Raw genomic sequence first — 27,018 nt, 5'->3', positions numbered from 1 at the left:
TACTACATTTTCATTAGGTTTTACACTAGCATCAGAAATCTCAATAGCAATAGAAGAGCTTTTATAGCAAAGAGATTAAAAAAAGGGTAGGCAGTGAAATGTATCTGCATTTATTGAAACATTTCCACAGGCAGAAAGCTTTAACTTAATTATCTTGGTAGGCAGTATTTAAAAGGTATTAATCCTAATTTTAACCCTGCGCACCAGGTGAATGTAGAGATGTCAAAATTGAGTTTGGGAACTTAGTATGTAGCGTTATTGAACTGTTTAAAATGGCTACCATTTTAACTTGCAATTATATTCTGAAAATTAGGAGTCAACCTGCACAATTATAATTAATCATGATCTATGTCAATATTTGGAGTCACGTACAGTTTTAACTGAAGCTTGACAAAACCCCACTCAATCCTTTAGTCACAGGTCACTAAGTGACAAGCTGGACTGTGGCCAGATGAAGCTCGTGTGAAGTTTTGCTTTTATTTCCTTCTGGATGTTCAGTACATACCCCATGCCAAGGATTGTCCAATTCCATTTCCACCTGGTCACCTCTAGCAATAAATTATTTACATTAGATCTGCAAGCTAACATTTCCAATGCCTGAAGCTATGGCATGAACAGACTATTTGCTACATGAAGTGGCCTCAACATACTGTGCTTCCACCCTCATTAAAATTAGGACTCTTGTTTCTAAATGTAACTATGGATTTGTAACGCCTTTAGCTTCTTATACAGGACAACATTTTAACTAATATTATCCTGTCATTGTTTTGGAGGAACATAGGGAGAGCGGTAGGTCCTTCAGTCCCTTGAACCTGTTCTAACACTCAATGAGATCATGACTGATTTGTGGCCTAACTCCATATATCTGCCTTTGACCCATATCCCTTAATACCTTCATTTCAAAAAAAAATCTATCTTAGATCTAAAATTAGTAAATGATTTAGCATCAACAGGCGTTTTTGGAAAAGAATTCTAGGCCTCCACCACCATTTACGTGCAGAAGTGCTCTCTGAACAATCTGGCCCTAAGTTTTAGACTATGCTCCCTCGATCTAGAATCTAGAATAGTGGCAAAAATTTATCTTTACCTTGTCTTTTCTTGTTAACATCTTGGAGACTTCAATCAGATCACCCCTTAACCTTCTAAATTCTAGAGAAAAATAGCTTAATTTGTATAATGGTTCCTCATACCTTAACCCCTAAGTTCAGGTATCATTCTTGTAAACATATGTTGTACTTTCTCCAAGACCAGTATATTCTTCCTAATCTGCTCACAGTACAAAAATACAAGGCTGGAATATCAGAGCAGAGGTGTACTGTTGAGCCAGTATAATGCTCTGGTCAGACCACATTTGGAATATTGTGAGCAATTTTGGGCCCTGTATGAAAGGAAGGATGAGCTGGCGTTGGAGGGCGTCCAGAGGAAGTTTACAAGAATGATCCTGGAGATGAAAGGCATGTCATATGAGGAGCAGTTAAAGACTCTGGGTAGAGTTTAGAAGGATGGGGTGTGGGGAGGAATCTCATTAAAATTTATAACATACTGAGAGGCCTGGATCAAGTGGAAATGGAGAAGGTGTTTCAATCCTAGAATGAGAGACTAGGACCTGAGGACACAGCTTGAGAGTGAAGGGACAACCCATTAGAACTGAGGTGAGGAGGAGTTTCTTGAGCTAGGTGATGAATCTGTGGAATTTGTTGTTCCAGAAGATTGAAGAAGCCAAGTCATTGAGTGTATTTATGACAGGTTCTTGATTAGTAAGGTGATCAAGAGTTACAGGGAGAAGGCAGGAGAATGGGTTGAGAAAGATTATCAGCCATGATCGAATAGCAGAGCCTAATTCTATTCCTGTAGCTTATAGTCTATAGTGAAATCCTCCAAATATTATTTTATGCTAGGGATGTACATCTGACACAAAGACAATCATATCATATAGTCTTAAAAATATTTTCTTTCTTGTGGGTTATCTGGACTTACAGAGATACAGCAATTTGACAAACATCTTAATACAATTAATTTTTAAAAATTATATTTTGCTTCTTTCTGGGGCAATCAATAATTAATATGATTAACCATGGAAAGATAAAGCCAACATGCAGTGAACTGCTTTTACCTCATTATGAATCTCTTCTGTTTGTCTCACATAAACAAGCTCCAAAGAAACCAGGGAGGAAATGCCTGATAATGGATCCTTTCGCAGGTTCTTCATAGCTACGTCACAGCGCCCAAAAATATAATCCAACGTACCACTTGAACACTGTAAAATACATAGTTTGATTATGTAGCATTTAGGTAGCCACATACAATCTAATTTCAGAGAATAAACACAGTATTCAGTTTTCACTTAGTCATTTTTTTCTCTAGATTTCAAATGGATAATATTGTCGAATCATTGTTAGTGCAAAAGAAGTTACTTCCACATATTCATAACATATTAGCTAGAAAAATCCTAAACCAGAGAATTAAAACTTAAAAGCCATGAAATCTTTTCATGAATAATGTCACCTTATTGAAAACAAAAAAAGCTGGAAATCATAGCTGGTGGGGCAGCATCTGCGGAGAGAGAGCAGCTAACATTTCGGGTCTAGATGACTCTTCATCAGAGATTAATCCACACGAAAGAAAATATTTTAAGACTATATCGTCTATAAAGATAGAAGATTGTCCTTGTGTCAGATGAACATACCTGGGATAAAATAATATTTGGAAGATGACCATAAACCCTAAGATATAGGAACAGAATTAGACCATTTGGCCCATCGAATCTGCTCTGCCATTCAATTATGGATGAAATGTTTCTCAACCCCCATTCTCTTGCCTTCTCCCCATAACTCTTGATCCCCTTACTAATCAAGGACATGTCTATCTTTGTCTTAAATATATTCTCAACAACTTGACCTCCTCAGCCTTCATCACCAGCTCTGATGAACAGTCATCTAGACTCAAAACATTAGCTTGCTCTCTCTCCATGGACACTGCCTGAGCCGCAGTGATTTCCAGCACACATTGCTTCCAGTACAGACTCCAGCATCTGCAGTAATGTGCTCCAGCATCTGCAGTAATTTGCTCCAGCATCATATTGACTCTGGCATTGTTTTCATCACTTAGGTATTGTGGTATGCACAAATTTGTTCTATTTAATAATAAGCTTTTTAATAATTCAGACTGAAATACTGCTAATACTTTATGTTACAAACATTTCAGTTCATCCACTGCTGTATCAGGCTAAATATATAACTAGTATGTTATGAGATATTTCCCACTGGTATACATGACATTAAATCATACATGGATGCAAATTTTCCCTAACTGAACTAAGACAATCATCTTCAGCCCCTGACATAATTTCTTACCTTGTCACAACTTCTGTCTACCTTGCTGACCATTCTCTCAGAAATTAAAACCGTACAAATTCTTGGCATTCTGTATGATGCAGAGTCAAATTTGAACAGACAGATTCTACCCAACATGGAAAATACTTCCTTAAATTCCCTTTTTTGTAACATCATCCATCTCTAATATCACCTTTAAATTTGATACCTTCAATGCTCTTTACACTCCTTCCCATATGAACTCCAAATCCTATAAACTTTATAATTTACTGCAGTGAAATAAATACCCATGTATTATAACACAATTAATTTTAAATCAATAAACTCTGCTACAAAGCCCTTCAGATCTTTAACTCACCTAATCTCTGCAATTTTACATACCCTCATTTTCAGACTTTGGTCTTTTCTACATGCTCTTCCCTTTGCCCCAACATTCAAGAGACTGCAACCCTTTGGTCCTGGTTTCTGGAATGGTCTCCCTACATGCCTCCACTTCTCTTCACACCTTTGAACCTTATTAAAATCAATTTATTTAGCAAAGTATCCAGACACCTCACCTCATTTTCCTATCATGACTTAATTTTCACATTTTAAAAATATTTCTATTCCTGAAGTGCCTTCTAGCAACAGACTGTTTACCTGCCCCACCTGAGTTACAGCCAGAAGTTGGCAAACTGGAGCCAATTTCCAGATATGTTTGCGCTCTTTGTGAATTAAACCCAAAACTTGCACTTCTGTATTAAATTGCTATCCATGATACAGAACTGTAAGTAAATGGTCCTCAATTAATAGAATGTGGATGTGGAAGCTCAGGCCTATAATGAACAGCTGTGGTGTGCCTTCCCTGAAGCAATGAAAGATGCAAATCCATTACTGCATTTAAAGAGAAGTAGCTAGATATTTGACAAAAAAATAAACAAAATGGTGTTTGGAAAGGGCATGTAAAGTTCACCACAAAGACATCACTTTAAAGGAAGCTAGTGCAAGTGAAATGAGTTAAATGGCCTCTTTTGCAGTGTAACATTCTATGACAAGTGTTTAGAAATATAATCTCGGAGGTTGGTGACTCTTACAATGGCACAAATATTTATGAATGCAACATCATCTGAAATAGTATAATAGTTGCTATAATTAAGTATATTGTGCATAGCATTCTTGATTTTTGTGTTTTAACTTGTGCTGCTTATGGGGAAAGGGGGCCCTTCAAGATCTGTGTTGCAGTTTCTCATATAAAAGCTCTGATAGCTGGAAAATATATTTTTTTTAAATTCAAAAGAAATAGGCTCTAAATTATGATTTCCAGAGTTCATGACAAGTCATCCAGACATTACTAAAATGGCCTATCAAAACACCATAATATCCTTCCTCAGCAAATTAATTACAGTGTAAAAATGCAAACCAAGTCATCCTCAAGGTTTTATTTGAGTATAAAAGTCCAACACCATCAGCATAAATATGAACGTCAAGTCCCCTTCAGTTAAAGTTCACACAAAAACGTGGTGAATCTCAATCTGGAATGAAGATTCCAGTTGATAAATGTATTAAATAGATAAATAGTTATAACAACAGCCCGGTAGCTATAATGTCAGATTTGCAACTCAAAGGTTGCAAATTCAGTTCAAAGCATTACAAGTTGTATCAGTAAATCTGATCTTAAGTGAGCTGGGCACCAGAAAAATAATTATGAAACATACAAACTGTCCTTGGGAACTCTAGTCTCAGACTATATAGCTGATTCATAATGCTTTTTGAAGTGACATAAAACAATCATTACTTATGTGTAAAAATATTTTAAAAGTCATGTAGGGACAATCCTGGTTTAACTAGAACTTAAAAGCTATGTTAGCCTGGTTAATCTTGCAAACTTCTCCTCACTGACATCTAGAAGTCAGGGTTATGTAACTGATAGCCTTGATGAGTATGTAATTTGCTTGACCTCACCCTGAACAAATTCTCATTGAAGGCATTACTATACATGACGACACATGTAGGTTATTTCCACAATAAAGGCATCAATTATGGCGTCTCATGGCTCTGGACATCCCTCATTCTTAAAGTATCACCAAGCCAGCAGACCAACCATGGTTCACCGCAGAATGTAGAAAGGCATATCTTAGAGTGTAGAATGAATCCTGTGAAGTTACTAAACAGACCTTCTCTACATGCAAAACACCAAAAGCAGTGAGCTATATCTTTTAAACAGTCCTACAACCAAAATGTTAGTGATCCTACTATATTCCATTTAAGGATGGCAGTAGATAACAGGTAAAATTCAGGATGGAGGTTGAATGGCATTACTACCTTCAATCTGGTTGCCCCATAACAAATACAAGAGGTACGATGCAGGTGTTTCCAAGCTAGTGGGACAAGATGGGCTATGCCGCTTTCCATGGTCTATTCATTTTATTGTCGATGAAATTAAAGAACCGCTGAGTGCATTTGATCTAATTAGGGTTTGAACAAAATTCTAGATTAGCTGCTGAAGACCTGTACACCGGAACTACCTAATTTCGAGTTGAGCAGGTCCAATACAACTATGCTAATGACAACTACCTGGACAAGGTGTATTCTATCCATAAAAATCAATATATAAAAAAAAGATCTAGCCAACACTGCACTAGCACCTGCCTTTATTTACTTACTGCAAAATAAATTGAATACAAAACTAGACAGATTATACTTTAGCTATACAAGGCAGCAGTGAGATCACATTTGGAGTAATCTGTACAGTACCAAGGATGTAAATACATTAAAAGCAGTTCAGGGAAGGTTTATCCAACTAAAACCTGATATAGGCAAGTTGTCTTATCAGAAAAGATTAAGTTTGTACCTGCTGGAGTTTAGAAGAGGAAGCAGTGATTTGATTGACGCATAAAACATTCAAAGAGATCTTGACAAGGGAGATTGGGGAAGATATTTACTCTTATGGAAGAGTCGCAAATGATGGGCACTGTTTAAAAATAAGGGGCTTTTCATTTAAAACAGAGATGATCTTTTGATCTTGTGGAACTCTTGCTGAACATAGTGAGAGCAGGGTCGTTGAATATTTGTGAGGCAGAAAAGAATAGATTTCTTACGAACAAGGGACAGAAAGATAACTAGTAGTAGGCGAGAATGTGGTTTTGAAGTTCAGCAATTTTTCTTCAAATGTTGGATCATGCTGTAGGGGCTGAATGGCCGATTCATGCTCCCTTTCATATGTCCTCACAATCATCAGGAAAGTCATGAAGCGAGTCATCGATGGAACAATCAAGCAACCTTCGCTCTCCAATGCTCAATTAGGTCCTTACAAAAATGACACAATGAACTCATTCTAGTTTTGCTTAAGATATGGATACAAGAGTTTACATGCACAGGAAAGATGAGAGCAATTGTTCTCAATGGTAAAGTAGCAGTTATCTCACTAAAACATCAAGGAATCGGAAAAAAGTTTGATAACAATAAAAAGAACAGAGCACTTCATTGGAAGCGCAGCCACTGGACTCAATGTCCAAATCTCCATCGTGCATTGTGGTTGCATATATGTCAAAAGTTGCACTTATCAACTTATCGAGGTCAGACAGAATCTTCTTCACCTGCAAAGTGCATCATTAAGAATGATAAGACAAGAAAATCTGTGGAAACACAGTTGCCTCTGTGTCACATGCTGTGTTAGGTAGATATCTCTATTCCTTAATCGTCATTGAGCCAATGTCTTCGAAGTCCTTACCTCAATAACACTTTGGGATCACTGTTACCAGAAAGAACATAGCAGACCACCATCTTCTCAGGGCAACTTAAGATGTGCAATACATCCAACCTTACCAGTGCTACTAACATTTCACGATTTTGCTGAAATGTTGAGTGTTCATTCTCAAATTGAGAATAATTTCAAGTCACCTGCAAGTACTTGCAATTATTTTAAAATCTGACCGTCTGCCTACCATGTGGGAAAGTAGTACAAGTTCATAAAGCAGCTCAGAGTGGAATGGCAACTCCCAAATGATTTTCATTAATTTCAAGTCAGCTGTCTGAACTGGGAAATGAGTGTCAAACTACACCAAGGCCAATAAATAGCAGTCTTGCATAATCAAAACAAATTGAATTGACAGGATCAGTTCTTGCTTTCTGTTGCTATCATGAAAGTTTTTGATAACAGTCATGGAAAAATGATAATTCCAGATTTCTGTCCTTTCACTTATAGAAGGAAGTGTGCCAACTGAAATCTGTAGGATCAGCTTTCCGGGCAGAAAGAAGCCCAAAGAGGGTTTAAGTGCTGACAAAGACGAAAACGTAAATAGCATATAGCACATAATTATGATTTTACATGGACCGTATGCCACATATTTAGAATGTCAAAGACTACAATTTGACAATCTGGTTTGAGGTCACGCTGAAAACGAATGTGAGACTGTTCAGCTTCCTTTTGATGACTAATTTTACTTGGTAGAAAAGCAAACAACATTCCAAATACACCAAATCTAAACCATGTGAGATCCAAGCCATGATTCAAAAATTTATTGTGGAGAAAATGTGGAAATTAAGTATTTCATGTTCCAAAATGTATGCTTCCTCATCACAAATGATGCCAGACCTACTGAGTATCTTCAGTTTCTATTTTGTTGGTTTCAGTCCTCCAGCATCTGCAGTTCTTTGTTTTATCACAAAATATCATTTTTTACAGTAATTTGTAAATCTGAAATTATATTTTTAATTATCTGGTGCTTCAATTCAACAAATGACTCATGTCAGCTGTGTCCAAGTTCACAAAACTCTTTCTTTTGACTTCCACTCAGAAAATGGAACACAAACTTTGGCCTACACTCCAGCAATGTATTAAGGGATTGCTACATTTCAGATAGATTGCCTGCTCTCTTAGGTGGATTCAGAAGATTAAACAGCACAATTCGAAGAGGAACAGGAGAGATCTCCTAGAGCTCTGGCCAAAATAAATTCCTAAACCAACATCATTAAAAAAAATGTTAAGTTATAAAAGAGTAAAGAGTAAATAAAGAGTTAAGCAGAATCATATTTTGTCAAAGTGAAAATCATTTATAATTCACTCCTGTATTTTACTTTAATTCTTTAGCCCCAAATTTTATAAACCTAAAATATATCCAATAAATAAAAAGCCTAGTCACTCTACAACTTTTAAAATTAATTATTTTCCTTATGATTATGAGATGGGGTGTAAGTGGCTGGGGAAGCATTTATTGCCCATCATTAATTGACCTTGAGAAGGTTGCAGTGAACCAGCTTCTTGAACTTCCAAAATGCAAATGGCATTGGTACATCCTCAATACGACTGGGAAGTGCATTCCAGGATATTGATCCAATGATAGTAAAGGAACAATGATCAGAAAGCACAGCATGTGGCTTGAATAGGATCTTGCAAATGATGGGGCTCCAATGCATAAGTTGTCCTTGCCTTGCTGGCTGAAAGAGTTTGTAGTTTAGAAGGTGCTATTGAAGGAACTTTAGTGGATTGTTGTTGTGCCCCTTATAGATAGTACACACTGCTGCTATTGTGCATTGCTGGTGGAAGAAGTGAATATTTAAAATGTAATATTTAATTGGAGTGCCAAACAAGTGAATCGTATCGAGTCTTTTTCAGTGCACTTGGAGAAGTGTTAATTCAGGCTAGCAGAGACTATTTCATGATGCTCCTGGCTTGTGCCTTGTTGATGCTGGACAGGTTTTGTGGAGTCAGGGCATAAGTTGTTTGTTCCAGAATCTCCAGCCTCCGTCCTGCTCTTGTAGCTACTGTATTCATATGGCTGGTCCTATTGAGTTTCTGGTCAAAGTAACCACATAACCACAATAAGTTATACAGCAGTTATAAATGCACTCAAAAACATGGCCTCCACAGCCTGCTGTAGCAATGATCTGCACAATATGTTGATAGAAGGGGAATCAGCAATAGTAATGCTATTGAATATCACAGGGAGATGGCTAGATTTTCGCTTGTTGGAGATGGTCAGTGCTTGACACTCATGTGACACAAATGTTATTTGCCACTTATCCATCCAATGTTGAAGGTTATCCAGGTCTCGCTGCATTTGGACACTGCATGCTTCAGACTCTGAAGAGTGGTACTGACCATTACACATAGTCAGCAGAGATTCCCAGTACTACAGTTGGTGGACAGAAAGTCAGTGAAGAAGCAGTTGAAGATAGTTGTCATAGTATATCATTCTAGAACCAACTGAAATGTGTCTTTGGATTGATATGATTGTCCTCAAATAACAACAATCATATCTTCTTCTGTGTGCGGAATGGTTCCAACTGGTGGAGAGTTTTCCCAGAGTCCCAGTGACTTCTGATTGCGAAAGCTCCTTCACTCAGTCACATGCTGCTTTGATATAAAGTACAGTCACTCTTGAACTTTTCCACTAATTATTCTCTCCTATTATCAACACACCTCAGATTAGTCAGCTCAAGGTGGACTAGGAGTTGAATGTATTTTGATTTTAAATATTTCTTCAAATGAGGTTAATCATTCAATACAACTCAGCTTGTAAATGATGCTAAATATCTTAATTTATGTCTGGCAAGAGTTTGATAGAATTTGAATTCTAAAAAAAATTCAGTGTTTTGAACTGTAAATAACCAAACTCAAAAGTTTAATAACAAACTCTGGAGTGTTTGTTCTAAAATATTCTAAATTACACTTTTGAACTATGATGCTACCAGAATTTGCCAAAGTACTGTTATGAGGATATGTTTTTCTTTTAAAGACAGAATTTCTAATTTTCGTCCTCCTTACTGGATTTGCAAAAAAGAACTGACACCCTGTATAGACAATGGTCAGACAGGCTAAGTACACAATTTCACATTGTACCACATGAGATGAAATCCCTGAGGAGTGTGATCTATCTCATCTCCTACTGAATCATACTGCCCTGAAACTTGCTATATGCATCTGAGATGGGACATCAAAATGCAGTTACTTGTGTTGAAGCAGTAACTGCTGTAGTCATGAGCTAATATATCTGGAATATACAAATGAGCAGATTACTTCAAAGGCATTACCAAGCAGGAAGAGACAGAGACAATGCAGTATTGAAGGCACACTGAGAAACTGTCGCTTATCTCTCTCTCTCTCTCTGGAAGTGTTGTGCCCAGTTCTGCAAAAGTGATCATCCCTAAGAGAAAGCCGCTGCAAACAGATCTTTTAAAATATGCAATTCTGCTCCACACAAATTCATCCAGGAGAATGACTAAAATGTCACAATCCTGACTCACTACATCAAGACCGGGTAAGGAACAGCTAACCTTTCTATTAAGCTACATGAACTGTAAATCCTGTAAGACAAGTTTCTTACTTTGTCAATTGTACTTGCACATATGTGGGCCCAAATGAATCTATCTGTATGAAGTGTATGAATGTTTTTTTCCCACCGAAGAAAGACTAGGTCATGCAAAACCAGAGTTCCTTGTAAGTTACCTCGTCTTTCTGTGGGATTTTGGCTCAGCATAATCACACTAAATTTTAAAGTATAAACCTGCTACAGTCAAATGAGGAGTGGGACAATTCCTACCTCATCCCTCCTCACCTGCTTAAAATAGTACTGCCCGACTATTAGTGGGGTAATGTCTTCCTCTATTCAGGAAGGCAATCCAACACGAATCCACTAAATAATGGTGCTCAGTTTTTTGCAGCACAAGTTCGATGGGAACTTACATCAAGTAAAACCTTACTTCTCTTTAAGATGATTTATATAGATATCATGCCCATCTGTAATCTTGGTTTCTAATTGAATGGGCTGTTCGTCTCTGCCAGAAATGCATGGACAGCCAATCAATGAATTTTATACAGGTCATTCTTCCAATAACATGTGTTTATTAAATGCGATTTGGCTGTAATGCAATTAGTGAATTACAGACTTTTTTTTACATAGAGCGAACTGTTCGCTGTTATGCGATTCCAACCCCAACACTACTTGAACAGCAAAATACAGCCTCACGATGCTCTGTCTGCAAAATGCAAATTCAGTGTGTTCAGCTAAAACAGGAATGCAATCAGCTCTGCAAGCCTTGAAAAGTAGCTTGAAACTGGGAGTTGTAGTCTACGTTTACAAGGAACTTTATTTCAAATCGGGGGAAAATCTTAAGGAGGACTGCACTTTTGCGTTAGCATCACTTGGTCAGTCGGCTCATGCAATTTCTGGTGGAGAACTTCATGGAAGGAACAGTGCTGTAGTCAGCGATATTAATATTAAAGTGTTAAATTCACTGTATTTTTCATTAAAATAAATTATTTAAAGATTTACTTAGCCTGTGCTATTGATGGTGTTCTGCTAACTATTATTTTTGTTTTGACTTTCACTGATGTTTTGGCGGTTCACCCCTAACCCTGATTTTCCCATAGGCCCCATTATTTATATTGTGCGATTTCCTATAACACAGTGCTGCACAGAAATACAACTACTATTAGGAATACAGGAGAACTCCCTGTATTCAGCCTGGCTAACAAGATGGTTTAGGCCTCAGACTTATGACATTACTTGAGTGTCCCAAACATTGGGACCAAAAATCACCATTGTCAAAATCCAACACTATTTCTTGCTGTCACAGAGCAAAAGAAGGTAACATAAATTGCCATATATTTAATGGAATTCCTTATTATACATGCAAAAAATTATGAGTCTTAGATTTACCTCTATTTTCCACGTTTACTTTACCTGGTTTTAAAAAAAATGTAGAATAGGTCTGGGGTTAAATGAAATTCATGTAAACCATGATTACGTAAATGATCAAATAAAAATAAAATACGGCAGATGCTGGAAATCTGAAAAAAAAAGAATACTGAAGAAACTCAGCAGATCTGGCAGCAACTGTAGAGAGAGAAACAGAGCTAGTGCTTTAGTCCAGGATGACTCTGGCCTGAAGAAGAGTTATACTGGGCTCAGAACATTAACTGTTTCTCTCTCCATAGATGCTGATAGCCTTGCAGAGTTTCTCCAGCACGCTGTGATGTAAGTGATCACATGACTCAGACAGCAGTAATTAGACACTATTCTAGAATAAGTAGGTAAACAGAGAGATCTTATACACTACATCTCGAGAGTTGCATTTGATAATCTATTATGTACAGATGTAAATAAAGGTTTGTTACAGTGCAGAAGGAATTGAAAAGCCTCACATAGAGATAAGGAGTAAGCAGCCTCAGTGACAATATGTGCAGACACCAACAGCAAGACACACTCACGACTTGTGAGTCAATGTGAAGGCAGCAGTACTGGCTTAAAGCACAAGATAAAGCAACGTTGGAAGATTTCACAAAAACTTATGTTTTAATGTGCAACTTGTTCAGTGAAATATTTATAATATATTAAATCTTTCGATTTAATATTGAACAAAGTAAAGCATCAAAATAATTTTTGATTCAGTTTTCAGTCTCCTATTGTATTAGGTCACAGAAGAATAAAAAGACTTCAGTATTTCAAACACCAAATAGAAAATTTAATCTATGAATGGCACAGCAGCTTAACAATAAGAAAAAAGTCATTTTATTAAAAGAACAAAACTAAACCTAGAATGCTTTGTCATCCAATCTTACCTCTGCCACTCTGTGGGTAGAACTGAAGCGAGGCTGAATTCCAGACAGCACACAATGTTGATGGGTCATATTAAAATCATCTAAGAACAGATCATGAGGCACAATCATATTCAGTCCATATAAAAATATTATAATGAAAGTTAATATTTGAAGATAGAAAATTAGAGTGCATAGATCACCAATAAATCATGAAAGTCACACTTCTAGATTCATAAAAAGTAATATAAATTATACATCAGAACCTGTCGGATCAGTGATGGAGAAAATCAACAGAAAACTAGAAGCAGAATTACTATTGGAGAGGCATATAAAAACAAATGCATTAAAAAAATGCAACAGATGCTTGTGTGTGCTGTTAGCTATATATATAAAATCTATTTTAAACTTCAAACTAATATGATGTGGATTTCTATTTTAATGATTAACTTGAAAATCTTTTAAAAGCAATCTGAGAAGAGAGTTTTGGTGGCGAATAGGAATTTGTTTCCATAAGGAGAATAAAATTTACAAGTAAATAAAGTAAACAATGTAGCGCATAAAGTTTACAAAAAGAAGATTCTGGGCTTAGGGGGGAAAACCCATAGCTTCGAGAAAAAAAGAGCTTTTTATTAATTTCAGTCGGACAGTTTTGCAGGGTTCTTAGATGAAGCTGGATGTGTAAAACAGTTGCTCCTGAGAAAGGGACAAGTTGCTTTGGAATTGTTAAAATTAAGGTATTTTAGTGTAAGGAGTTTAGTTTGTTAAAAATTCCAAACCAAAAGTGTTTGGTTAAAACTCTGAAGAGGTTATTTGAAACTGGAAAAGTGCAAATTCAGAGCCAAGAGGTCATCAAATTCAACTGGGAATTGAAGCCGCAGCAAGGTTAAACTGTATGTGGGACTGAGAAGAGATTTCTTTTCCATCTTTGAGTACTGTAATGGGATGCTGTTGGCATTAATGGAATTGCACTATAACTGTTGTTTTTTTGAAATCCTTAAATGTGTTATATGTAAATATAGTTTAATTTATTCTACTTTATCTTGATTGTGTAATAATATCCAGTTTTACTGTTCAAACTAAACAGGCAATATTGTGTGCTTGTGTTTAAGTGTAAGACCACTGAGTTAAAGCAAAAAAAAACTATCTAAAGAGATTTCAGTCTGGGATCTGACTTAATCAATAACAACATCAACTGGGATCATGACAATCTAGACACAATGGGTTTCATCAATTCTCATAAAATTGCAGAAACTACAGGTATTTTCAATCATATCAGCATTTGACCAAGTATAGCCACAAGGATCCCTATGTAAGAGACCTCACATTTTGTTTGGGGACCATAAATTGAAATAGAAGTTAGTCTGTTGCATAGTTTTGTGACTTAAAAATCAAATCCTGCATATTTTTGATCTCTGCATTACAACGCTACTTCTTCAAACGGTAAGGGAGAAATTTGAGACTGAGCATCATAGACATCTTTTTGTGTTAGGAAATTCTGCAACTTTGATTGGCTGAGCTACAAAATGTTACAAGCTGTAAGTGCCAAGGCAAGAGAGAGAAACTTCCAGAGCTCACAGACTGAAAACATCCATTCCTCACACCTCTCTCCGTTTGGGGAAAAGACAGAAAAGCCAAGAAAACTTAAAATAAATTTAAATCCACGTGATCAACTATCAAATCAAATAGCATGCGTCATCCTACTGACAGTAGCATGTCATCAGTGCTAAGACTCAAAATCAAAAGAATTATGAGACAATTTTACCCACCCTTGAAATCTGAATTTATGATCTTTGGAAATTTGTATACCCTGCCTATATCCTGTCTTACCCATAACATCTAATTGTGTCTTTGGTCTGTCCTAATTGTGAGTGCCTATGCACGTATTTGAGGTTTTGAGCTTAAGTTCCATAGTAGCAGATTCAATACTGTCATTTTTGAGCATTCTTTGTTAAAATCAAGTGTGTTACAATATATAGACTTTTTTTCTGTTCTGGACAAAATCTTGACTGAAATGCTTTTGTCCTGAATATCATTAGTCAGGCAAATTAATTATCCCGGTTATCTAATTGTGGTTTTAAACATTTTAGGACAAATTGTACAAAAGTGGGGCATGCTTATCAGCACACTCATCCTAGTTACATTGTAACACTTAGAAAACTGATGTCCTAGGAATCAGGAAGAAATCTCTCCACTGGTGTGAATCATATCTGGCACAAATAAGACAATGTGATTGGTGGAGGTCAGTCATCACAACTCCAGGGCATTTCTGCTTGACCTGCTCAAGGTTGTGTCTGAGGCCCAACCATCTTGCACAGGTTTATCAAAATCTTCCCTAGTCATAACCCTGATCATAAGTGTGCATTGGTAATCAAGCCTGACTATTTCACGAGTTGTCACAAACGCTTAAATGACCAAATGAATCATTAGGATGTTTACCTTACTGACTTTGACTACTAAGGTAAAAGAAACCTACACCAGGTCTCATAAATGTGCAAGAAACCAAAACATATTTATTATGACAACCCTATCCTTCAACAAGCAAAATCACAGATTATAATTATTATTGTGCAAGCTTAAACTAGATACCTTTAAAATCCCAACACACACGCACAGTCATTCATAAATAGGATGGACAAGAGAGAGGCCGATCTGTAGAAGGATCATGGGTAGAAAAGTAGGCAAACAGGAACAAAATCTGTGGATTAAGAGTCCACACCACAAGTATAGAATGAGGTAACCTCAGTACTTTTGGTTTCCGATGACAATATTAAGTTATTATCAACTACAGCAGTCTTCAACTTGGTAGCCAAGTTGGATGTGCATTTCTGCTTTTTGGAGTCTTGAGTGCCGTTTTTCTGCCATCCTCAGAAGAAGAAAGACAAAGAGACAAAATAGAGATTGCTCTTTGTGCCATTTTGGTGCCAGTTTGTCTTATACAAGTAGCAAATTCGGGTTGTCCAAACATTGCATGACCTCGTGTAACCAATAAGTGAGCTTCGCACAGTTCTAGCTTTCTTTCGAGTTATAAAAATAAGTTAATTCTCTGCAACACAGCAGTATCCAAATTTCCATCTTCCGATTTATATTTCCAAATAAAGATATATGTAGTCCTTACATCCTTTATTAGAAGGTTGGGAGAGGGAAACTTGCTGACAGATAGTGTTTGGTAATATTTGTGACCACTCAGATATTGAAACAGTAAGACCTAAATAACATTCAGACATGGGCTGATAACATTTGCATCACATTACTGCCAGGGAAGGATGATAGATAGAAGTGAGAATCAGCCTATTTTCACTTGACATTCAAAGGCATTACCATCTCTGAATTTTCCAACATCATCACATATCACCATAAACATTACTTGAATGGCCATATAAATGTCTTTAAGAGCAGGCTGGAGTTCAGAAATCTTGTGATGAGTAACTCATCTCCTGACTCCACAAAGTCTGTCTATAATCTATAAGGCACAAGTCAGGAACATAATGGAACATTATGGGCGGCACGGTGGCACACTGGTTAGTACTGCTGCCTCACAGAGCCAGAGACCTGGGTTCAATTCCCGCCTCAGGCAATTGTCTGTGTGGAGTTTGAACATTCTCCCCGTGTCTACGTGGGTTTCCTCTGGGTGCTCCGGTTTCCTCCCACAGTCCAAAAATGTGCAGGTTAGGTGAATTGGCCATGCTAAATTGCCCATAGTGTTAGGTGAAGGGTAAATGTAGGGGAATGGGTCTGGGTGGGTTACTCTTCAGAGGGTTGGTGTGGACTTGTTGGGCCAAAGGGCCTGCTTCCACACTAAGTAATCTAATCATTCTCCATTTCCTAGATGAGTATGGTCCCAATTCAACATTCAATCCCGCCATCATAAAGTCATAGATTCATACAGCATGGAAGCAGAACCTTCGCTCCAACTTGTCCACACCAACCAGATTTCCCAAGCTAAACTAATTCTGTTTGCCTGCATTTGGCCCCTAACCCGCTAAACCTTTCCTATTCATGTCTTTTGAATGTTGTAACTGTACTTGTATCTACTATTTCCTCTGACAGTTCATTCCATACAAAACAAATTGCAGTGATTTATCAAGGCTCCTTCAACAGTATCTTCAAACCCATGATCTCATCACTCAGATGAACAAGATGATCAAACTTTTGAGAACCCCATCACCTTCATGTCTGTCTCCAAGTCACTCACCACCCACCCTTGGACGTGTATGGCCGTTTCTTCACTGTTCTGGGTCAAAATCCTGAAACTCTCTTCCTGACTCTGTAAGCATACTTGCAACTAATGAACTGCAGCAATTCAAAACAACGGTTCACCACCATCTTCCCAAGGTCAAAAAAGGGATCGATAACAAATTCTGGCCTTGGTTCTGACACTAAGAGTACTGAAAATTATGTTGTGTATTTTCTCCACTCAAGGCTACCATAACCATATATATGAATATGTATATGAATGCCTAGAAAGAGAATGAAGGAATCCATTAGTACATTCAGTCCTGATTCTGAAAGTTTCTTGTTGTTTCTTATTGTTCTTACTGTTTCTTCACCAACCATGAAAGAATAAAAAAGTCTTACGGGTTTCTTCACAGATTAAATATGTCTATACAAAGACTTATATACAGCACAGCATTACAGTTTTGACTTACTCTCATCTTGGTTATTTTTCTACTATTGACAATCTATTTAATTACAGCCAATTTCACAACTTCACACGGAGAACAGACTGATGCATGGAATATTTAGGTGATGAGGAGCTCACACTTTGTCTCCCCTATCAATTTCCAGTTTGTAAATAAAATTGTAGAAAAATCAACCTTAACTACATGTAAACTTGGTGGAAAAGATTGATGAACCAATAAACATGTCTAAGTCAAGCAATGTAAAAGTTAGAATGTGCACCACAAAATGGTTAAAGCCAGATCTGAAATTAACAAATGTACGACTAAGATAGTCAAGTTGGTTACCACACACTACCATTGTATAAATTGCTGTTTAATCCTGGTTTTTGTGGTTCATTTTGGTAACACAGAGAGACAACTGTCTCCTATGCTCAAGTAGGATATTGTCTGATGTACTCTCTCATCAAAGCAAAAGTTTTTATATTATTTCTTTTCTCTATTTATTACTTTGATCAAGAAATAAAAATATATGTTTGGGATACCATTAAAAGTAGCTTGGAATGAGCCCAAAATCTGATGTGAGATTTATTTCATCTTGCATTGTGAAGTATTATGAGTATAAATTGTTAAGGACTAATAAAACATTTTCTAGGCTTTAACGATGAATTATGACAATAAATGTAATGATTTTTTAAGTAGTTATGATAGGTTTTTTTAAAAAGTTATCTTTATTTTGAATTATAAGAGAAATTGAGTTTTTCACAAGTTGATTTATGATGTGAGGTTTTAGTAATTGCCAATCTGTAAATACCACAAGTTGGGTTAATTAGTTGTTAAATCTCAATGTTTGCTCATCTCCTTAAATTACAATCCCCAATTGTCTATTCTTATTACAAACATAAATACACGTTTACATAAATGTGTTGGTACATTACTCTTTTAAACTGAAACATTAGATTAGATTAGATTACTTACAATGTGGAAACAGGCCCTTCGACCCAACAAGTCCACACCGACCCGCTGAAGCGCAACCCACCCATTCCCCTACATTTACCTCTTTACCTAACACTATGGGCAATTTAGCATGACCAATTCACCTAACCTGCACATCTTTGGACTGTGGGAGGAAACCGGAGCACCTGGAGGAAACCCATGCAGGCACGGGGAGAATGTGCAAACTCCACACAGTCAGTCACCTGAGTCGGGAATTGAATCCAGGTCTCTGGCGCTGTGAAGCAGCAGTGCGAACCACTGTGCCACCGTGCCACCCGAATAAATTGTGATTGATTAGAGTTGATATTTGTTTAAAAATATGTTTCACTATTTTCAACTGTGAAGATCCCTTATAGGTTTGAAAAGAGTTTTCCTGATTACTGACCCCAGGAAACTGTTGTCTTTAAGAGATGATGTCAGCAAACAACTGAAGACAGAATAATTGACATGACTAAGCACCTGCCCATGAAAATGTAGTGAAAGGTTTTGACACAATGGTTTAATATGGCACATAGCTACATGTTGAGAATGAGCTGCTGTTTTGCGAAAATGACCAGCAATCAAATTTTTTTGGTAAACACCCAATTGTGAATTGGTGTTGAAAGTATTTTAGAATCTATGTTTTGTTTTCTCTGTAGATATCACTGCTTTTTTACTGCTGCTTAACAATAAAGAAAAGTTCAAAGACAGAATGAAACAAAACATTTACCCTTTTAGTACTAGAAAATAAACATGAGTTCACATGATAGAGAAAGAAATTTACAAGTATAAAATAATCCTCTTGGCCTGTGTTACTTTCTTTGGCAGAATGATACTTATCCTGAATATTAAGTGCTAACAGACGATCAGGTTCCTTAAGTAAATAACAGTTTGAAAATTTTGATGGCTGGATAGCTGTTGGAGCAACACAGACTGAAGTTGTTATCAAGACCATGTGTGGAATCCCAGATACAACAGAGTCCATAGGAATTTCTTAGGAAATTCAAGATTCTGTTGGACAACTCCATTGCCTTTCCAGTGGAGAATTTGAACAGGTAGATAGTTACGGAGGAATAATTAGATGATTAAAAACTTGGTCGAACTCCTGGATAACTGCAAGGTTGACCCTACAACTGACCCACACAATTGACAAGTACACCTGCCATCCCAAGAACTACAGCATTTCCTCACCCGATTAGATCCCTGTACCCCCTCAACCCAACAGAATTCCAACTCCCCATCCGGCCCAATACTGCCGGCCCTGACAGCCCCTTCTCCTGCTTACAGCTCCGACACACTCAGCCTTGCTCATGACGCTGTCACTTACCTGGAACCCTATCACATGGCACCTTACCCTGGCATTTTGGTATATACGTACCTACTTACTCTTTCATAGCAGGTGTCAAGAGTGACTTGATGCTGCTGAACATTTAAATATCAGCATACACAGCATTGATATTACAAAAAGGGGGCATGCTTAACTTCCTTTAATTATCCTGCAAGGCCAGCAGACTCCACCTTTCTGAAGGAGCGGGATCAGAATATCTAACTAGAAATGCAGTGCTTAGTATGAATAAAAAAAGAGTAGTGACAATCTGATTGTGATTGTGGTTCTCCAGAAAATTAAGGCCAATGACCCTTCTTTTGTAAAATGCCTGTCAAGCACACTTCCCACCTAAACATCAAGCAAATGATACCAGATTAGATTCTGGTTTTGATGACCAGGGCCTCCTTACATTTGCACTTCTGTTCTTTGGCACCAACTGGTGACCAGAAGGTGAGAAATTAAACGTTTGCTTTTTGGTTCACAAATTTGGTAATTTATGCAAAACATAATACCTCTGGAGTCTCCAAGACGAAGAATCACCTGAAGAAATTTCATCTTGTTATACTTTCCTGAAATATTCAATACATGCAATACTCCTTCAGAATTATGTATTTCCCCTTTCCCTTCCCTTTGGTACCAAGAGCTATGACCTCACCGAAGAGCCAATAAGGATGAAATAGGACAGAGAACAGTCAGTGGCATGATCTAGAAGGCCACATGGATTTCCATCCATTTTATTCCCCACAAGACACTGAACAGAAATTATAGCTTGCTAATATGTAAGAGTTGCATGGACAGACAAACAATTGGGAGACAGAAAACAGACAGGATAAACACAGCTTTTTCAAATTGATAACCTATCACTTGTAGAAAATCATTAAGATGATGTGATAAGCCTCAACTATTTACAATGTGTGTCAATAAAATGGGGTTAGAAATTTATGTGCTTGTTTTTGACTGGCGCCGACTTTTCTGTGTTGTAAACCTCTATGATTCTATGCTGCATCGTGAATTATGATCATTAGGAACAAAATTCCTCCTTGCTTTATTTATAATCAGGCTGTTGGGCAAGTTAAAGTTGTAATCTCCAAGTGAACATGGTAAATAAATAAGTCTTCTGTAGCACATCATTAAAAATATATGTAATTCAGAACCTGAAACTGACAACTGGCTAATCTCCAAAGAACATGTCCCTCAAACATTGCACCCTGTCCAAGCTCTTGAAGTCAGCTTTTTTGACCAGATGAGGTCAGGCATGGAGGAAGTGCAACAAGAAAATTCACTGTGCCAGCCAGCATCCTGGCGTCTGTATGTTTGGTGATAGTGGAGGGCTCAATCCTAACACACAGAATTTATAGCAGAAATTTACAGTGTGATATAACTGGAATTATACATTGAAAAATTGATTGTCTGTTAAGTCAATTTTTCAATGTATAATTTCAGTTACATCACACTGTAAATTTGTGCTATAAATTCTGTGTGTTAGGATTTAGCCCTCCACTATCACCTGATGAAGGAGCGACGCTCCGAAAGCAAGTGTGCTTCCAATTACACCTGTTGGACTATAACCTGGTGTTGTGTGATTTTTAACTTTGTACACCCCAGTCCAACACCGGCATCTCCAAATTATGGGAAGTAGCGTGTGGGAGTTCATTTAGGGTGCATTAGGGCTATGTGCCCACAAGCAGGCAGAATCTCATTCAAATAATTACAGGCCTCTTATGTTAAGGGATACTAGAATTTTACAGTGAGCCTGCAGCTCCCCAGAAACATTTGGGAGTAGAACAGCTGCGTCAAGGCTAGTTCTGGTGACAGACTAAGGGTGCCAGGTTCCAGGTGATCGAGCAGCATCTGTGGAGAGAAAGCAGAGTTAATGTTTTGAATCCAGTGACCCTTCTTCAGAACAGGAGGTAACGAAGGTTGTTGGAGATTTTTTAAATGCAAGTTTGTTTTAACTTTTAGCTTGTCTCAACTCTGTCTCTGAATTCAATAAACTAACCCCCACTTTTCACCTTCGGTATCTGATCTAACATTAAATTTACCACTCTAATTTACAATTTCTTCTCCATTATTTGCTACTAATTTTACACTTTTTCAATGAGTGTTTAAGGAGATATACATAGTTGGAAATCTTATTCATTTGGATTTTGGATTCCCTGTTTCAAATACTGCTCTGATATCATCTTGAGCCTTTGACAGCTGGCTGCATAAAAATGTAAAATAAATACGCAAGCAGACTAATTGGGGATGCTGTTAAATACTGTGCAATTTCAAACTATAATCCGTTACCTTTCTGCTACATATATTTCTGTTTATACCAGCATTTTAAAACCATAAGCTCCATTAGTCTTTTTATGACTCAAAATATTTTTTTTTATTTGGATATACAGGTCTGTTTATTAAGCACACACATTGTGGGACAGGGTGCATTTGGTAACCACTTCACAGGGTAGCTTGTGGCACCAGCTAAATCTGAACACATTAATTAAAAATAGTCATTTTATAGTCTTGTCACACGGTGTTAGCATCCCTGCCTCTTGACCTGAAGATCCAGTTTCAAATTCCACCTGTTCTGGATATCTGTCTCAACAGGTTGACTGAAGTAATTATAACAAGATGCAAATCTCCAACTTTTACAAGAAGTAGTGATAAAAGGACAGCCAAAGACTATCAAGGCACTGTTTCAATAAGAACATACTGGACATATAGGTCTGAATTGACAGCACAAGATAGCATTTTATACGATAGACATAAACATTTATCCAAAAGGAGTTGAGGGGTGAGACGCTAAATCACATTCATGCAAGCCATCAAGAAATTGAATCAAATTGGAGGAAGCATGACACGTGCTCCGCTGGCCCAACATGAACAACAAAATCATGGATTGCTTGGAAGCACACTTCAACTGCTCAGTGATTCCCAACATTGTTGTGGGTAATAACAGCCTTCAGTTCACTTGTGAAGAATTCATAAGACCATAAGCATAAGACCATAAGACATAGGAGTGGAAGTAAGGCCATTTGGCCCATTGAGTCCACTCTGCCATTCAGTCGCTTTATAAAAGATTGAGAAATTTAACATCACACATAATTTTCACACTATAGTCCCAAATGGAAAGGCTGAAACGGCAGTGAAAATTGCCAAAGGAATCATGAGGGATTCAAGCAAATCCCATCCAGCTGTATATAAGGCAACCATTGAGTGGAGAAGGCATTGAAACATAGTCCAGCACAAAGACTAATGCCACAACACACACGAACTACACTTTCAATAGCAAAAGAGCTATTGAAGACAGAAGTAAGTGAAAAATCAAGGTGAAAGTGCAGTAACCCAAAATTCATTTTGACAAGACTGCTAAACAACTGTCAGAGTTGAGTATTTGAGAGTCAGGAGAAAGTGAGAACTGCAGATGTTGGACATCAGAGTCAAAAAGTGTGGTGCTGGAAAAACACAGCTGATCAGGCAGCATCCAAGGAGCAACAGAGTCTACGTTTTGAGCATAAGCTCACCATCAGGAATTTGAGAGCCAGTCAGCGTACAAACATTTACAACCTTAACAAAAACATGCTCATACAGCAACTTAGGATCCAGATAAAGCAATTATTACTTCAATCATGCACAGTGAAAATAAATGACCTAATATAACATCCCAATCACAGACACATGCATCCAACTGTAGGAGCCATTCCTTGTCTGTAGGTAGTTGATCAGTAAAAAGTGAACGCAGCACATACACAGAACACGCATCAAATATCAGACCCAGAGGTCCACTGCAACACAACGACAGAAGAACAACAAGAAATGATGCACAAATACTGTTTGATGAACCAACATCACCCAGATAAATAGCCAACCACAACAACACACAAGAATATCAATAAGTAAGCAGCATCATGTAAGGACTGTTTGCACAATGTATACAGAGAGATCAACAGAATTAATGAACCACAAAAACTTGAGAACAGTACTCATACAAAGATGGAAACTTGGGTAACTAAAAATGTACATGATAATGCATGCCTTTTTTTCTCATTTTTGTACCAAAAGGATATGTTTGATTGAAAGGCAATCATGTACAAATATCTGTCCTGTAGGGTGGCATGGTGGCTCAGTGGTTAGCAAAGCTGCCTCACAGTGCCAGAGACCTGGATTCGATTCCAGCCTAGGTAGATTGTGTGGTGTTTGCACATTCTCCTGGTGTCTTTGAGAGTTTCTTGAGTGCTCCAGTTTCCTTCTACAATGCAAAGGTGCGTAGATTATGTGGATTAACCATAGCAAATGCAGGGTTATGGGGATAGGGTGGGGGGCTGTATGCTCTTTGGAGAGTCAATGTGGACTCAAATGGGCCAAATGGCTTTTTTCTGTACTACTGTATAGAAATGTATCACTTCTAGTCCGCTGTAGTCATGTGACATCAACTATAAGGCACCCATGCTGCAGGCATCCTTTAAAGTCCTCATGTCAACACACTGCTGTGTTGCATATTTGAAATAGCAAAGAGGTAGTTGAGTCTTTTCAGGCAATGATGATCAAAGATTTGAAGAAAAGGAAGATACAAAAAAATAAAAATACAGCAGAAAAATGATTCACTTTCTATTACCATAGTAAGTCGATGAGACAGACAAGATGGGAAGAATGCTTCCTTCTGCTGTAAACAACAATGGTTTTCTGGACTTAGCTTTGAGAAAGAATTTTTTTCGGCAGATGTTACAAGTTAAGCAAAAATGCATAATTTGAATCTATTAAAAGCACACACAGTTTTCAGGCGTTACAACTACTTTCCAGTAAAACAACAATTTAAAGTGCAGAATGCAAGAGTGTGGAATGCAGCATAAAAATCAACTATAGCAATTTAAGTAGTTAAACATGGTGCATTGCTTAAAACTAAACATTTGACAAGAGTTTCATGTTAACTGCATTAAGTTCTATCCATAGTTGATTGATTTAAAAGTAGATTGTTTAACTGAACCAAAAGGTAGTTTCCAAAGTTAGAGTCATACAGCATGGAAATAAACCCTTCTATCCAACCAGTCCATGCCAAACATAATCTCAAATTAAACTAGCTCCACCTGCCTGCTCCTGATCCATATCTCTCCAAACCCTTCCTACTCATGTACTTATCTAGGTATCTTTTAAATGTTGTAATTGTGCCCACATCCACCACTTCCTCAGGAAGTTCATTCCTCGCGCAAACCACTCTGTGTAAAAAAATTGTCTATCATTTATCTTTAAATCTCTTTCTCCTTTCACCTTAAAAATATGCCTCCAGTCTTGAAATCGCTCATATTTGCCCAGTAAACTTGCTCATCTGTCACTTTGTATCAATTTATCAATATTCGAAATGTTTATTTAAATGGTTCTATCAAATGGCATTTTAATTCACCCCCAACTTGAAGAAATCCAAAGCAAAGAAGCTGACAGTGTTGAAATTTAGTCTCTCTTCGATTTTCATTAATATTTTCAATTTACATATTTAACTTAATAAATTAATGTTGTCAGCAGTGAGATGCAAAATAGATTTATCTAGAAATATCTAGAGTTCGTGGATAGTATGGTGAAAATAAGATAGATGTGCAAATTTCCTCACACATGTGCATAAGAGGTACAGTTAATAAGTTTGCAGACGACACCAAAATTGGAGATGTAGTGGACAGCGAAGAAGGTTACCTCAGATTACAATAGGATCTTGACCAGATGGGCCAATGGACTGAGAATTGGCAGATGGAATTTAATTTAGATAAATGTGAGGTGCTGCATTTTGGAAAAGCAAATCTTAGCAGGACTTGTACACTTAATGGTAAGGTCCTAGGGACTGCTGCTGAACAAAGAGACCTTGGAGTGCAGGTTCATAGCTCCTTGAAAGTGGAGTTGCAGGTAAATAGGATAGTGAAGAAGGCATTTGGTATGCTTTCCTTTATTGGTCAGAGTATTGAGTACAGGAGTTGGGAGGTCATATTGCGGCTGTACAGGACATTGGTTAGGCCACTGTTGGAATATTGCGTGCAATTCTTGTCTCCTTCCTATCGGAAAGATGTTGTGAAACTGGAAAGGTTTCAGAAAAGATGTACAAGGATGTTGCCAGGGTTGGAGGATTTGAGCTATAGGGTGAGGCTAAACAGGCTGGGGCTGTTTTCCCTGGAGTGTCGGAGGCTGAGGGATGGCCTTATAGAGGTCTACAAAATTATGAGGGGCATGGATAGGGTAAATAAACAAAGTCTTTTTCCTGGGGTCAGGGAGTCCAGAACAAGAGGGCATAGGTTTAGGGTGAGAGGGGAAAGATATAAAAGAGACCTACGGGGCAACTTTTTCACACAGAGGGTAGAACGGGTGTGTAATGAGCTGCCAGAGGAAGTGGTGGAGGCTGGTACAATTGCAACATTTAAGAGGCATTTGGATGGGTATATGAATAAGAAGGGTTTAGAGGGATATGGGCCGGGTGCTGACAGGTGGGACTAGGTTGCGTTGGGATATCTGGTCGGCATGGACGGGTTGGACTGAAAGGTCTGTTTCCATGCTGTACATCTCTATGACTCTATGTGATATGTTCTCATACATCAAATTTCTGATCTTGAACAATTGAGCAAAATAAGTGATGGACAGAGCCAAAGAAGGGAACATTAACCTGTAGGGATGTATGGCAAAGGGGTGTTTAAAATTCTGAAATTCAACAACAACCTAAGTCGCCCACTTTTAATGAAGGCAAATGTTAGGAGGTCAAACAATCCACTCTTAATAAATGTTAATTGGTAAAATCTCTTGAAGAAGCTGCTTGCCTCCATTTTAACTGCATTAATTTATGTAACCATTTTCTGGGGCTCAAAATTTTGGCAACACAAAAAAGACACAAAACCTATAGGCTAAATGTTTTTATTGCTCTTGAGAGGCTGAGAAGCTCAAGTGTTTCCTTGTTCCCTTTTCACCTCATTTTATCCATAGACCCTACATTTGAACCCCACAATGACTAAATGCCAACACATAACCTCATCCACATTATGTAATTTCTCACCACTCTACAACCTTTGAACATTCCCAGCTCCCTCAACCACTAATACAGGAATTTCCCACATATATGACACCTGCTCCTCCACAACCTTACCACCCAATCTGGCTGGCTGGAAAACTTATTGAGAATGCTTAAAACTTTCAGCACAACAAATTGAATCTCTTTGGGTTTCCCTTCTGAAAATGCTGTTTTTTTTAAAATTTCTTCTCCCCACATATCATATAAATATCAAAGTCTGGCCTCAA

General features: G+C 37.6%; 1 protein-coding gene across 4 annotated transcripts in view; it reads right to left on the bottom strand.

Moving 5' to 3' along the window:
• fto (FTO alpha-ketoglutarate dependent dioxygenase) overlaps window positions 1-27,018 on the bottom strand; it is a 414,204-nt gene that overhangs the window by 285,469 nt on the left and 101,717 nt on the right. For all 4 annotated transcript variants that reach the window (XM_072547380.1, XM_072547378.1, XM_072547377.1 and 1 more), the window contains 2 exons: window positions 12,874-12,953; window positions 2,114-2,257 (listed from right to left, as the gene is read on the bottom strand). In XM_072547380.1, coding sequence (XP_072403481.1) covers window positions 2,114-2,257; window positions 12,874-12,953 — 224 coding nt within the window. The remainder of the gene's footprint in view (window positions 1-2,113; window positions 2,258-12,873; window positions 12,954-27,018) is intronic.

This window comes from Chiloscyllium punctatum, chromosome 26 (genome assembly GCF_047496795.1).
Source record: "Chiloscyllium punctatum isolate Juve2018m chromosome 26, sChiPun1.3, whole genome shotgun sequence".
In the NCBI taxonomy this organism is placed as follows: domain Eukaryota; kingdom Metazoa; phylum Chordata; class Chondrichthyes; order Orectolobiformes; family Hemiscylliidae; genus Chiloscyllium; species Chiloscyllium punctatum.
This window is presented reverse-complemented; position numbering and strand designations above follow the sequence as displayed.